The sequence below is a fragment of the Lepidothrix coronata genome, unplaced genomic scaffold (assembly GCF_001604755.1).
Source record: "Lepidothrix coronata isolate B3197 unplaced genomic scaffold, Lepidothrix_coronata-1.0 Scaffold66, whole genome shotgun sequence".
Classification (NCBI taxonomy): Eukaryota; Metazoa; Chordata; class Aves; order Passeriformes; family Pipridae; genus Lepidothrix; species Lepidothrix coronata.
Window position 1 is genome coordinate 3,444,240 of NW_016690246.1, and position 12,256 is coordinate 3,456,495.

At 42.3% G+C, this 12,256-nt stretch overlaps 1 protein-coding gene across 3 annotated transcripts in view; it reads left to right on the forward strand.

The window, feature by feature from the left end:
• Positions 1 to 7,633: 7,633 nt before the first annotated feature.
• MAPK12 (mitogen-activated protein kinase 12) overlaps positions 7,634 to 12,256 on the forward strand; it is a 37,757-nt gene continuing 33,134 nt past the window's right edge. For 2 of the 3 annotated variants that reach the window (XR_001875348.1, XM_017818243.1), the window contains exons 1-2: positions 7,636 to 7,822; positions 8,580 to 8,709. Coding sequence is in view for 2 of the 3 variants with exons in the window: in XM_017818243.1 (XP_017673732.1) it covers positions 7,707 to 7,822; positions 8,580 to 8,709 (246 nt within the window). In the remaining variant the exon portion in view is untranslated. Of the gene's footprint in view, positions 7,823 to 8,579; positions 8,710 to 12,256 lie in introns of all 3 variants that reach the window. The other variant, XM_017818244.1, reaches the window with a different exon arrangement.

Here is a 12,256-nt window from a genome sequence, read left to right on the forward strand (position 1 = left end):
TCCAAGTGTCTGTTTTCATTATTTTCCCCATATACTTTTCCCATCTACACAATACCCATTTCTGAGATGATTTTACTTCCTGATGGTATTTCTAACCTTGCCATCACCGGAGTGCTGGTGAATTTGCCTGAGTTTACAGGAAGGTGCCTTGAAGGTATTGTGACAGAGCTCTGTAGACTTGAGCAAGCTTCAGTAAAGGCTGTCACAGATGGCAGTGCAAGAGTACTCAGTTCAGTTCACAGCGTTGAATTAAATATTTCACATGGTCTTAATTTTCTTCACATAATCCTTGGGAAAAAATTGCCATTGGAAGACATGACAAAAAAAGGAAATTTAAGAATTTGACAGACTCTCATTGGAGTTTCTTTTTAAGCAAAAATTAAAAGGCTTTCCAGCTCTGAAAAGTTGGAAAATTAAATAATAAATTGCAGGATACACCAGATACCAAGATTTTTTAAAGAATTAAACTTACCTAATTTTTCTGTTGAAGGCATAATACTGTAGCAGGAACATCCTTTTGTCGCGAGGCCTCTTGTGCTGTACTGGCTGTGTCTTTCTACACACTTGTGGTCCACAGTTGTTCAGTGTTGTTCATTTTTGTGTTTCGCTCTTGCTCTGTTAGAGTCTTATTTTGGAGGTGGCTTTTTATAATATTTAGGTTTTCTGAAACTTTTGTCATTAATATTCAATTGTATAGCTCTTACATGAGGTAATGAATTCTACTGCATTAACTTACCTTCCTCTGTATCTTTTCTATGTAAAAAGAAAAGCCTTTTCTTAATAAAAAGATTTAAAAAATAAAAAGTCTAAGAACTTTGATTTTTCAGAAATAGAAATAGGCATCTGTCTAGAAAACGGAATTTTCTCATTTGTGGACTAAGTGATGGTCTGCTTTGATAATGTTGCCCAGTTATCCAATACTTGTATCCAGTGGAATACAGCCACTTGTATTCAACTTTCTGCAAGGTGTATTAATCTGAAAGTAAATGCCTGCATGGATTGCTTGTGAATCCTCTGAAGTGCTGTCTGACCATCATTTCTTTGGCTTCCTGTGAAGCTGGATGAGGCCTGTAATGATCATGCAATGACTGAATTTCATGCTGACTAAAATAGTTGGAAAGGTTGTAAATCCTTAAACTGTTTGTCTGTCTACATAATGAAAATAATCACTCAGTCATGTATTAAATTTTTTTTTTATTTGTTTGTTTGCCAGTTAAAAGTAGCTCAGTGCTTTATTTTCTCTGAAATCTGATATCGAGACTATGAGCCTGTTTTGCAGCTCCATACCAGCTGGAAGGGCAAGGATGAAGTAAAGAAATTTCACAAGAACTTTATGCACCCAACAATAATTAATTTAGTGTGGGATTTGTCCCATCATTTCTTTAATCTGATTTCCCTGCTGTGAGGGTAGCCATTGGCAAATGTGTTTCAAAGGGTGTATAAAACTCTGTTGGCCATACCTCTGATACTTGAGGTAGAAAGTTTTATATTCCTTACAAAATTTGTTCTTCTGCCAGTCCTGAATCTTTGTCTGAATATTTCCTTTGACATTCAGAGATGCAATTTTTTTGTAGGAGATAAATTATGTAGGAAGAATATGGTCATACCCACATTTAAACTAATCAAAGGTGACAGTAATGGACAACAATAGCTCAGTTATTTTTAATGAATTACCATCAAAACCAATAAATCATCTCATTTTAATGTCAAGAAAAACAGTAGGGAGACAGACATCTTTTTCCTAGATGTGCAAAATGAAGGCAATTACTTAGACCTCAAAAGCCACTAATTAAAGTATTTTTCTAGGGCAGGTAACCAGCTCCCTCATGGCAATCCAACATGGGACTGCTGTGTGGTAACTTTATCAGTTTACAACAGCAGGAGAGGGTAATTGGAAAGCCACTAACCCACTGGGACAGAAAGGTGGAAGGCTTAGCACTAACAATGCTTATCATTTGAAAACAGATGGAAAAAACCATTTGTCAGCCAATGCAAACAGGCAAATGGAGGTAAACATCGAGGAGTGAGGGCTTTGTCAGGCTTGGTGAACCTGTAGGGCAGATGGCTTAAAAGTAAATTTTCAAGAGTAAATAAATATAGAAGTAAGGATTTTATTTCATAAAAATTTATTTGCTAAAAATGTCTTTAATGAAGGCATTGATTACATGGCCCAAATGTTGTTTTCAAAACTTGTAGTGGAGCCTGCTTAAACAGTGGGGTTTTAATCTCCCGACAGCACTCTTAGTGTCATTAGTACAATTGTGCTTTTGAAGGTCCTCTATACATTGTGTGTACATTTGAGGAGAGCAGCATAGGTTTCAGGCCACGCTAAATTAGGGTGCTCATCATCCCTGACCACCTGCAAAGCACAGAAGGGAAGCTTGGAGGAGCACGGCTGGAGAGGAGACGGCTTAGGATTCCACTGAGGAGAACACAGCTCTCCAAGGGCTTTCTCTGGCTAATTATTGACATTGTTAGCAATTTGCTTTTAATCTGAATTTACCTAATTTCAGCTTTCAGTCACAAGAGCTTGTTATCCCTCCACCTACTGAATTGAAATCACTTGTAGTATTTATTATCTCACTCCATAATCAGTGTTAAGTGCAACCACCAGTCTAGTAATTTTATCATCACTGACAATAAAAGGTCTTGCAAAAGGAAAATCTTCATGCGTCTCAATCTTTTGACATGTGTAAAAATATACATTACAGTTTTAAAATCTGCATCTTTATTTTTTAAGCTCTCTACCTCACAAGCACTGAAGGCCAGGAGCAGGAAATTGATATGCCACAGCCAAAGCAGACAAGAATAACAAAATTTCGAATTTTCAAATGGACTAATGGAAAGAAAAAACAAGGATGGTTTAGAGGAAAAGCACAGTGTTAGAGGATATCATGTGCCGTACACTGAAGATACAAAATGGCTACATGAGTATGAAACAGCGGGATTACTAATAACTTTCAGAATTTATGAGGGAAAAATAATGGGAAATTAGTTAATCAACACTGATACATGAAAAAAAAAATATCACGTGTCAGTAGGTCAAGAGTCATCATTTAGACAGCATTGCTGCAGAGTTCCAAGTAGTGCTCTTGGTGTGGTTTTGATATGGTATAAAAGATGAAAGCAAGAGGGAAGGAGAGTCAGTATGCTGCAGGATCTGACACAGCAAGCTCACTCTAGGGTCAGGAGGGGGACAGCCCTTTCAAGGACAAAATGTTGGCAGCAAAAGCACCTTTGACAGAGGTGGGGAGCTGTCAATACAAAAGCCACTTCCTTCCTTTCTTCCTGTCATGTGTGCTCCTGGATCATAACAAGAAAACAGACCTCTACTTTCCTTGGTCTCTTTCCCCTGGTCAAAGATGAATCTGTTCAAGAAGTACCGTATTGAGCTGCCGGCACAAATTACTTATGTAACCTTCGCTACATCTGTAAATTGCTGGCTTGGCCCAAGAATCCCCGACCGAAGAGCAGTGGTCAGGATTTAGCTCTCAGTAAAAGAGAATTACACTGTAAATTGGGTAAATTATGTCCTTTGGTAGCAGCAGAAAGGGATTCAGCTTCAACAAGATCAATCTCCTTAGGAAGAAATTATTACCAACATCTTTGTTTACTTTAAAAGCAACTGCTTGTTTCTCTTACATTGCTGCTAGTGCTGTTTATGGATGTAAAGACTGGTTCTTAGAAAATCAGCACACTTGCACAAGTGAGAGTACCAAGTGTCATTAATTTATGAGTCTGGGTAAAGGGGTTTTAAGGGACTAGTACCAAGAGACTTAGAAAGCTGCATTAGTGTCACTGCCATTGCCCTTCTTTCTGCTGTAAGATAAAATATTGAACTGATATGCCTAAAAGGGTCTAAGTTTTCACTGCAAGGACGGAATATATTGTGAGTTTTCTATGTGAACACTGATCTTCCAACCAATCTGACACTTAATCCATTAGATGTGAAATTTCCACATAGCGAGCGAAACTCTTCAATTAGGCTTCACTCTTGCATGCATACAAATGCTTCATTTTGAGCTCACATAGTCCCCCAGCTCCAATTATTGTCACAAATTAAGATGTGTACCATAGCATAGAGGTTTTATCTAGTCCTTTTAGGTTTCAATTTGATCGCAAGTAATATTGAACACAACAGAAATACTGAATCACAGTGGCAGCCCTGAGACGACTATACATTAAATATGCCACAACTTGCAGCCTCCACTGAGCAATACTTTGTTCCTTACAGAATAATATCCTGTAGATTAGCAGGAGAGGACCTTTTGGTGGATTCTGAGGAGAAAAAGTTAGGAGAATGTTAAAAGCAGTTGATTTACACGTAGCTGTCTGCTGCCCTCTACACCTGACCTCTCTTCCTCCACCACCCTGCAGCAAGCAGGGATAATGGGCTAGTAAATAGTTACTTAGTAAGTTCTAACTTGAACTCTTGAGCAAATGAAACATATAGCTTTTAAAATATTTTTTTAGTAAAAAAGCACTTAGGCGGTGCATATTTATTCCTTTCTGCTGATGGCTGAGTGCACCTGCAGCATGGCAAGGTCCCCAGGAGGGCTCCATGACACAGAAACTGTAACTGAAGCACCCTGCTCATGGAGCAGAGAGACAAAACCAGAAAAGTTGCAAAATAGTAGGCAGTTACTCCAGTGGGGGAGGGTGGGAACACAATAACATGAGAGTATTTTCAGATTAAAACTAAGATTTTTTTTTATTTAATCTTTGGTTCTTGTTGAAATAAATAAAATTAACTTACTTCCTCTACAGCAACATGTCTAAGTAGACAAGCACAGAGTATTTTTTGAAGGTGGGGATATAGAAAACTTGTTTAAAACAATAATATTCTAGGAATCATATTTTAACAATTCAGCAATATTTTATGTTTATTGACATTTGAGATGTGTTTTACACAACTAAATTATTCATATATGAATTAATGTATTGAGAATAAAATGATCATGTAGAAGACACAGACATAAACGGATAGAAATGTGGGAAGATGCTCGATTTTTCAAAGGACTTTGCATGATCTGCTTTCCCCCCATGTTATCAGTGCCTAGACCACAGAACAGGTCTCAGTCCCTCTCTCTGCTTATACAGATGCACTTCTTCACCCGAGATCCAGCAGCTCACCAGCAGTGACAAACAAAGCTGTGCCATTTTATCATCTCTGATTAACAATTTGTGGTGAGCAGCATTGCCATCAAACTCTCTCAACAGAGTTCATACATGCAGGATTTCTTAGGAAAACATTGTTAGCTTTCTCACTTCTTTCTTGTAGAGTTCCTGCTCCAGCACCAAAGCCTCACCTCCAGGCTGGAGTATAAATTCAGCTCTCAGTTCCCAGAGGAATTAGAAAGAGTACTGTACACATCCCATCTACCTCATATGCTTTGCAGCTGATGGCAACCTTCCAGCACTTCAAAAGTGGCTCTTAAAAAAAAAAAACAAAAACAACAAACCATGTTCTGATACCTCTCAAGGCTTCCCTTTATGGAATGAGCATTGGAAAAGTGGGATTTTTGCACCATTAATGCATTTTTTATCTTTTATTTATGACGCCTGAAGAAGGTCCCTTTTTTTTCTACTAACTTTACAATAAACATATGCCAAAAGCAGAAACATCTGATGACATTCCTTTCTTAATTTATCCTTTCAAGCACATGTTGTTCAGGAGAAGATATGGCCACAGCATCCTATCGGTCTTCTTGCAAAAGTCTGTCTTTGGGGAAACACATCTCCATATCTCCATGTATCCAACTGAGCCTAGCAGGATGCAGAGGCTCATGTGGTTTGTGACACTGCTGTAGGATCTAGCAGCTGTGGATGGATCCAAGTTTCTCATCTCAATCTATTCATAGGCACTTTGAACAGTTCATTAGACAAAGCTTCCCTTGTTATAAGAGTGATAATTTCCTAATCTTTTCGGTAAGCTTATCAGTTCATCTCCTGTATGTGTGACTCAATGGGAAAAGGTGGTCTTGTGTTTGATGTATGCTGCTACCTCATCTGTCTCTAGCTATGTATACCTAAATAGTTACGTTAAGTAAAAACATGGGAAAACCGGCATTGGCTAATTTCATCAATGAATTTAAAATATCTTATAAAATTTGCTCTGCAATATTTTTAACTTCTGCACAAGAGTGATCTGCACTCTCCTGTCTTGGTGCTCCCTTAGTACTTTCATCTACTGTATCAAAATCTTTCTGCCCTGATAAAAAACAAGCAGTAAGAAAGTATCACTTTGCCACAGCTGAGTAAAGGAAAAGTAGGCAAGGGATCAAAAGCAGAACTAATCCTCACTGTATTAGAAATACATATATTTGTCATTAAAAGTAATTTAACTAGTGGACTGGCTCAAAACTGAGTGGAAGCTGCTCTATCCTTCACCTTACCTATACCACATTTCACTTCAGCCATCATCTGAATGGCAAACATAGCATTAAAGGGATGTCAGAAAATCTGGGGCAGCAGATTTTTAAAAGTAAACATCTACCATTCATCTAACACTTGTTACACACAAGCTTTATGTTAACTGCCAAATGTCAGAAGGTTGCTCTCCATTCTCACTAAACCAGGGAGTCAAACAGGTCAATGGTCAGCAGAGAGCAGCGCTGGAATGCAAGGCTGTTGGCTGGAAGGACATGTTCCTCCTCTATCCTGGGAGGAGAGAGGGCAGGGTGGTTCTTCCACATTCAGTAGTCAGGCACAAGAAGGGCTAGACCCATGGCATCTACCAAAAAAAGCATAGGGAACCACGAAACTTTGGCCAGATTGTCCCTTTATAGCTAAACCACGAACTGAACTCTATCGACAGCAAGTCAGAACTATCTAACCTCAGCGACATTGCTCAGGGGTGAAGTCAGACAAAACAAAGGCTTTACCAGACGTTGAAGGACAAGAGTTTTAATTACATTCATGCAGAGAACACACAAAACACATTTTAAACCAGGTCTTTGCCTTACATGTGATGCCAGCCGAGGCCCATTTACTACTGAGCTACTGAGAAGGTCGCTGCTGTCCACACTGCAGCACTGCATTTGTTTCAAGCCACTGCTTGAGCAGTTCCATATCACTCCAGCCACGTGTGGGACCACTTGCTCTGAGCTGCTGAACCAAGTGTCCGCTTGTTTCTATTTAACTTTATGAAACTGTTGTAATTTGGGGTCTGACTCCGGGATGATCTGGGGAGCCCCCAGCTGTTCGCCCCAGTGCAGAGGCCATACAAAAGCTTGCTTTTGTACTCCCAGGTCTACCAGCTGCAGCCTCTCGTACTCCTTAACACTTTGATGCACCAGCCAGTAGCACCTCACCAGATCCTGATCACAAGCGTAAAACGGGCACCGGGTGAAAGGGGGGGAAGAGACGGCCGGGATGGGTTTGCTTCCTACTGCGAGGACTCGTGCAGCCAGCGAGAGCCTCAGCACCTGCCTCCCTGCCTGGGCAACCTCGGCCGCCGCCGGGACACCGCGCCGTCCGCTCTCAACCTCGGCAGAGCACAGCCCCGGGTGCCTGGGCTGGAGGGGAGGAAGGGCACAGCCGGTCCCGGTCCCGGCGGGAGTGATCCGAGGCGAGTGCGCGGGGCGGGGCGGTGCTGCTCGCCCAAGCCCAGCCCCTCTCCGCGGCCCGACTCGGCGGCGCTGGCCGCTCCCGCTCCCCCCGCCCGGGCTCTTTGTCGGCGGGTGCCGGTGGGGGCCCGCAGCGCCATGTCCTCCCCCAAGAACGGCTTCTACCGGCAGGAGATCACTAAGACCCTCTGGGAAGTGCGGGACCGCTACCGGGACCTGCAGCCGGTGGGGTCGGGCGCCTACGGAGCCGTCTGGTGAGCGGGGCGGCGGGGATAGCCCTGGGACAGGCGGCGGGGGCGGTGGCCTCTGCCCCGGCCCGGGGGACGCGGCCCGGCCCAGCCCGGCCCTCTGGCGTGTGGCTCCCTGACAACTTTCCCCGGTTGTTGCGCCGGCCCCGGGCCGGCCCCGCCGGGGCTGAGGGCCGGCCCCGCTGCTCACCTGGCCGCCCGGGCCGGGCTCTGCCGCCGGGGAGCGCGGCCCGTCGTGGGGACCGACAGGCGCTCCGGGCTCCGACCCGCGCGTGTTCTCGTCCCCGGAGCGAGCAGAGCCCCGGGCGCTGCCCCGGCCCTGCCCAACCCTGCCCGGGGAGCGCTGTCCGCGGCTGCTGACCCTGGCCCGCGGCACCCCGGAGCGGCAGCGACCCCGAAGCCTGTGGTGTTGTAGCCCTTGGGGCGGGACGCCTGGTGTGGGTCAGTGTTGGTGGTGGGTTTGGGGGTTTGTGGGATTTTTTGTCTTTTTTTTGCCTTTTTTTTTTCCCCTCCCCAGATGTTCCTCTTTAAAGCTTTTGAAAACTTCTAAGTTTCATCACAGGGTCTGGCAGCGTTTTAAACGAATGAAACGAGACGGCTGCTGACGAGGTGCTTCGGGGAGGTGATCTCCCCCCATGGCACGGGGGGTTCCGAGCCAAGGGCCAGGCAGTATGGGGCAGAATGAACCCGCTCCCCAGTGCCGGCCGGGTTTGCGGGCTTGCTTCGGTCCTCGCTAACAAAACTCTTTTCTTCTCCCTTAAAGCTCAGCCGTCGATGGAAGAAGTGGTACCAAAGTGGCCATTAAGAAATTGTACCGCCCGTTTCAGTCTGAACTCTTTGCCAAGCGAGCTTACCGAGAACTGCGTCTCTTGAAACACATGAAGCACGAAAACGTGAGTTAGGTCGTTAGCAGATATCCTTCCCCAAACCCGCAGCTTAAGCATCCTAAAAACAAAGAAAATACGTAGATTTGGACAGGGTGGATGTGTAGATGAATGGAATTTGGGAATCTTTCAGTCTGTCTTTTGTCTATCTGTCCTACAAACATCAGTTCACACAAAGTAGAATATCCTGTGGGAAACACCACTTAATTTCCATCTGGGAAAGATTGGGTGGGAAAGGTTAGGACCACAATGCAATTTGTGCTCAGAGCTAGTGAAAGATTAAAGACCAGAAACTACAATCACCATCACTACATTCCTGTGAGGTGCAGGAGAATGTAGAGCATGGGTCTGTGTGTCTCAAGTTGCCAGCATATTTGTTTTGTTTTGTTTTTTATTTTTCTGAACTTGAATGAAGATGCACACGTGTGTGCCTTTAAGAAAGGGGGAGGGGTTTTGTCTTTTTTTTTATTGTTCATGAAGCATTTGAAAGTTTTGGGCTCATACTAATGTGAAACAGGAAAAGTTCATGAATGGCCAAACAAATTGCTTTACTGGGAGGCAGAGAATAAGATATAGAGCTCTGCATGTAATTCCCATGTAACAGGAAAGAAGAATAGCTATAGAAAGAAGTGTTGAAAGTGTACTTGAGAGAAAGATACTTAGTCCCAATAGTGTTTAGTGATTTAAGAAAATAAAGGAGAAAAAGTTTTTGTGGAGTCAAAGCATGGATTCTATGTAAGAAGGGTCCTAGGGATGTGGGAGATAAGACCATAGATTGGGAGCATGTGAGAGATTCAGAGCACCTTCACAGAAAGCTGAGAGATTGAAAGAAATTATGAGAGAAACTGGTAATAACAATAACTAGTCATTGCTATTTTAACATTACAGTATTAATGTTGTGAGTACCAACAATATCTAGATTCATTTGAAGAATAATCTGTGGGATATCCTGACTGTCCAGAAAGAAAACAGAGCTTTCTGTAGGCTTAAGAACCTATCTGCTTGTAACATTTTTATCTTAATCTTTTACTCTGATTACTTCAAAGTAACTGCCTCGTAACCACTGCTATATATGTTAAAGAGTTAATGTTTGCAAGGAACTTCTGTCTCATGTGTGGGCTTTAATACTCTCAGCATTTTCTTTACTGAACATTTGGGAGCAGAGCAGCCTGTGCAGTTGCCAAGCTCATAACTATGTCCAGAATTTTGAGATTATTTTTCTTCCATTTCCCAGAATAATCTGTTGGGTAGCATTTTCCACTCCTAGGAAGTTTGATGTGGTGTATGCCCTTCAGGATAATACTCTGGAACTCCACCATGGACTCATTTGGCAATTAAAGGGTCTAGAAGAAAATGGTCACTGGGGAACATGAGCACAATCTATACAAGTTACAAATCAATATTTGTGAAGGAAGGGAATGATTTACAGTCTTAAGAAACAGTTTGGGCCACAGAAAGAAGAGTCTGGTCTGTGTACTAAGGAAAAGGTTTACCTTGAATAAACCATCTAGTCATTAGAGAACAAAGACTGAATAAATGAGCCTGCAGGGATTCACAGCAACATGGAGGCAGAGGGTGGCTACTCCACCCATCCACATTGAGACCGACATGGCTGTACAGCCCATCAAGGCAATATCTGTCCACCAACCCAGTCTCACATCCTTCTGTCAGTTGTGTTGCCCATGGTGAATTAGGAGCAGCAACAATGCCTTTTAGGACTTTTAGTCCCTGAGATGATCTCAGGATACTCCTTTAGCCATTCCACCCACCCAAAATTAAACCAGAATGGCAGTATTGCTCATCATCAGGATTTTCAGCCCCACCCCTTTGGCCCACCACCACTCTGCCAGAGACCCTCTTTTTACATATTTCATAGAATCATAGAACCATAGAATGGTTTGATTGAAAGGGACCTGAAAGATCATCTAGTTCCAACTCCCCTTGCCATGGGCAGGGACACATTTCACTAGATCAGGTTCCTCAGAGCCCCATCCAACCTGGCCTTGAACACTCCAGGGATGCAGCATCCACCAGTTCTCTGGACAGCAGGGAAGAATTTATTCTGAATACCTAATCTAAACCTACTCTCTTTCAGTGTTAAGACATTTCCCCTTGTCCTATTCAATACATGTTCTTGTAAGTAGTCTCTGTCTTTCTTGTTTCCATCAAAGGATGGATTTACAGGCAGAAGGCAAGGTCCTTTCCTGTTCACATCAGCAGTTCACACTGTGCTGTGCACACCTTTAATGATATGTACAGTAGTGGCAGGAGAGCTGCCTGTTTTCTGTCATCACCATTGTCGCTTCCATGAGTTGGACTATGGAGTTTTACATGGGCTCCACTCAGATGGGTGCCTATCTCTAATCCAAAATATAATTCCTTATAACAGGAATTAGTAGAATAGAACAGCGATTTGAAGAATCTTTCTTGATTTTTTTTTTTGCTAACTAACATGTTATAGTATGCTTCTATAGATAGCAGTTATCTATCTTTCTGCCTGTACTATAAATACAACTGTTATTAAAAAATTTAATAAAACTGAAGTAATTTTTTAAAGACTTCAGTAAAATAGCAATGCCACTGTTATCTCTGTCTTGGGTGTTAATAATCTAAGTATGTAGAGGATGTGGTATGTGATAGCCAGTCTAATGGTATTGCCACTATGGATTAGATTTGGAATAGTCTTCCAATGTCACATTAATCTGACAGTGCAAATCCTCATCTCACTTTTTTCCTACTTCAGCATATAAAATGTTTCAAGGTTCTGTTAACTTGATAGTTAAAATTACATCCAGTTCTCTCTTCTTGTTGGTTTTTCTTTCAAAATTACTTCTGTAATCATGAGGAATTTGATGTTGGCTTTTATGAAAAGTGTGATATTTTGTTTGTTTCACTATGATTATCTCTCAATAGACCATCTCTGCCCTTCATAGCTTTCAGGGAAGTGTTGTGTTAAGCATGTAGCAATACATTATCATAATTTGTTTAACCTTATGCTGTATTCAGAATGATGGAAGAAATTGTAATGGTCTGACACATTGTGTTAAAAATAGCACCTCTGATCCTCCATTAAGGTAGCAGAAGATATCATTAAACCCGTGCCACAGTGATATAATTCATTAGTGTGTTGTGCTTCAGTGAAGAAAAAGGGAGGAAAACTTCTGCTTAGTAGCCTAGATGACCTCCATTATAGACCCTTTGAGGAATATGCTCATCTCTTTAATGTGGAAGGGTTGTAGGATGACCAGGAGTCCTCTAAAAGCAAATATAGGAGTCATTCTACTGAATTTTATTGGGATTGTATTTTGCTTTGTAAGGAAGCTAACTCACAGGTCAATTTGCTTGTCTGTTTAGACATTTTTCAGGAGAAGGTGATTGGTTGCTGGCATGACCATCTTTCATTAGACATTTGCTCTCCCTAATGGTTCTCAAGTAAATGCAGTGAGAAATATTTCTATATAAACCATGCAGACTTGATAGCATGGGACTTCTCATCAATACTTTGCAAACAAATCCGGAGGAGTAATGGTGTTGAGGGCTCAGGGACAGAGGCTGT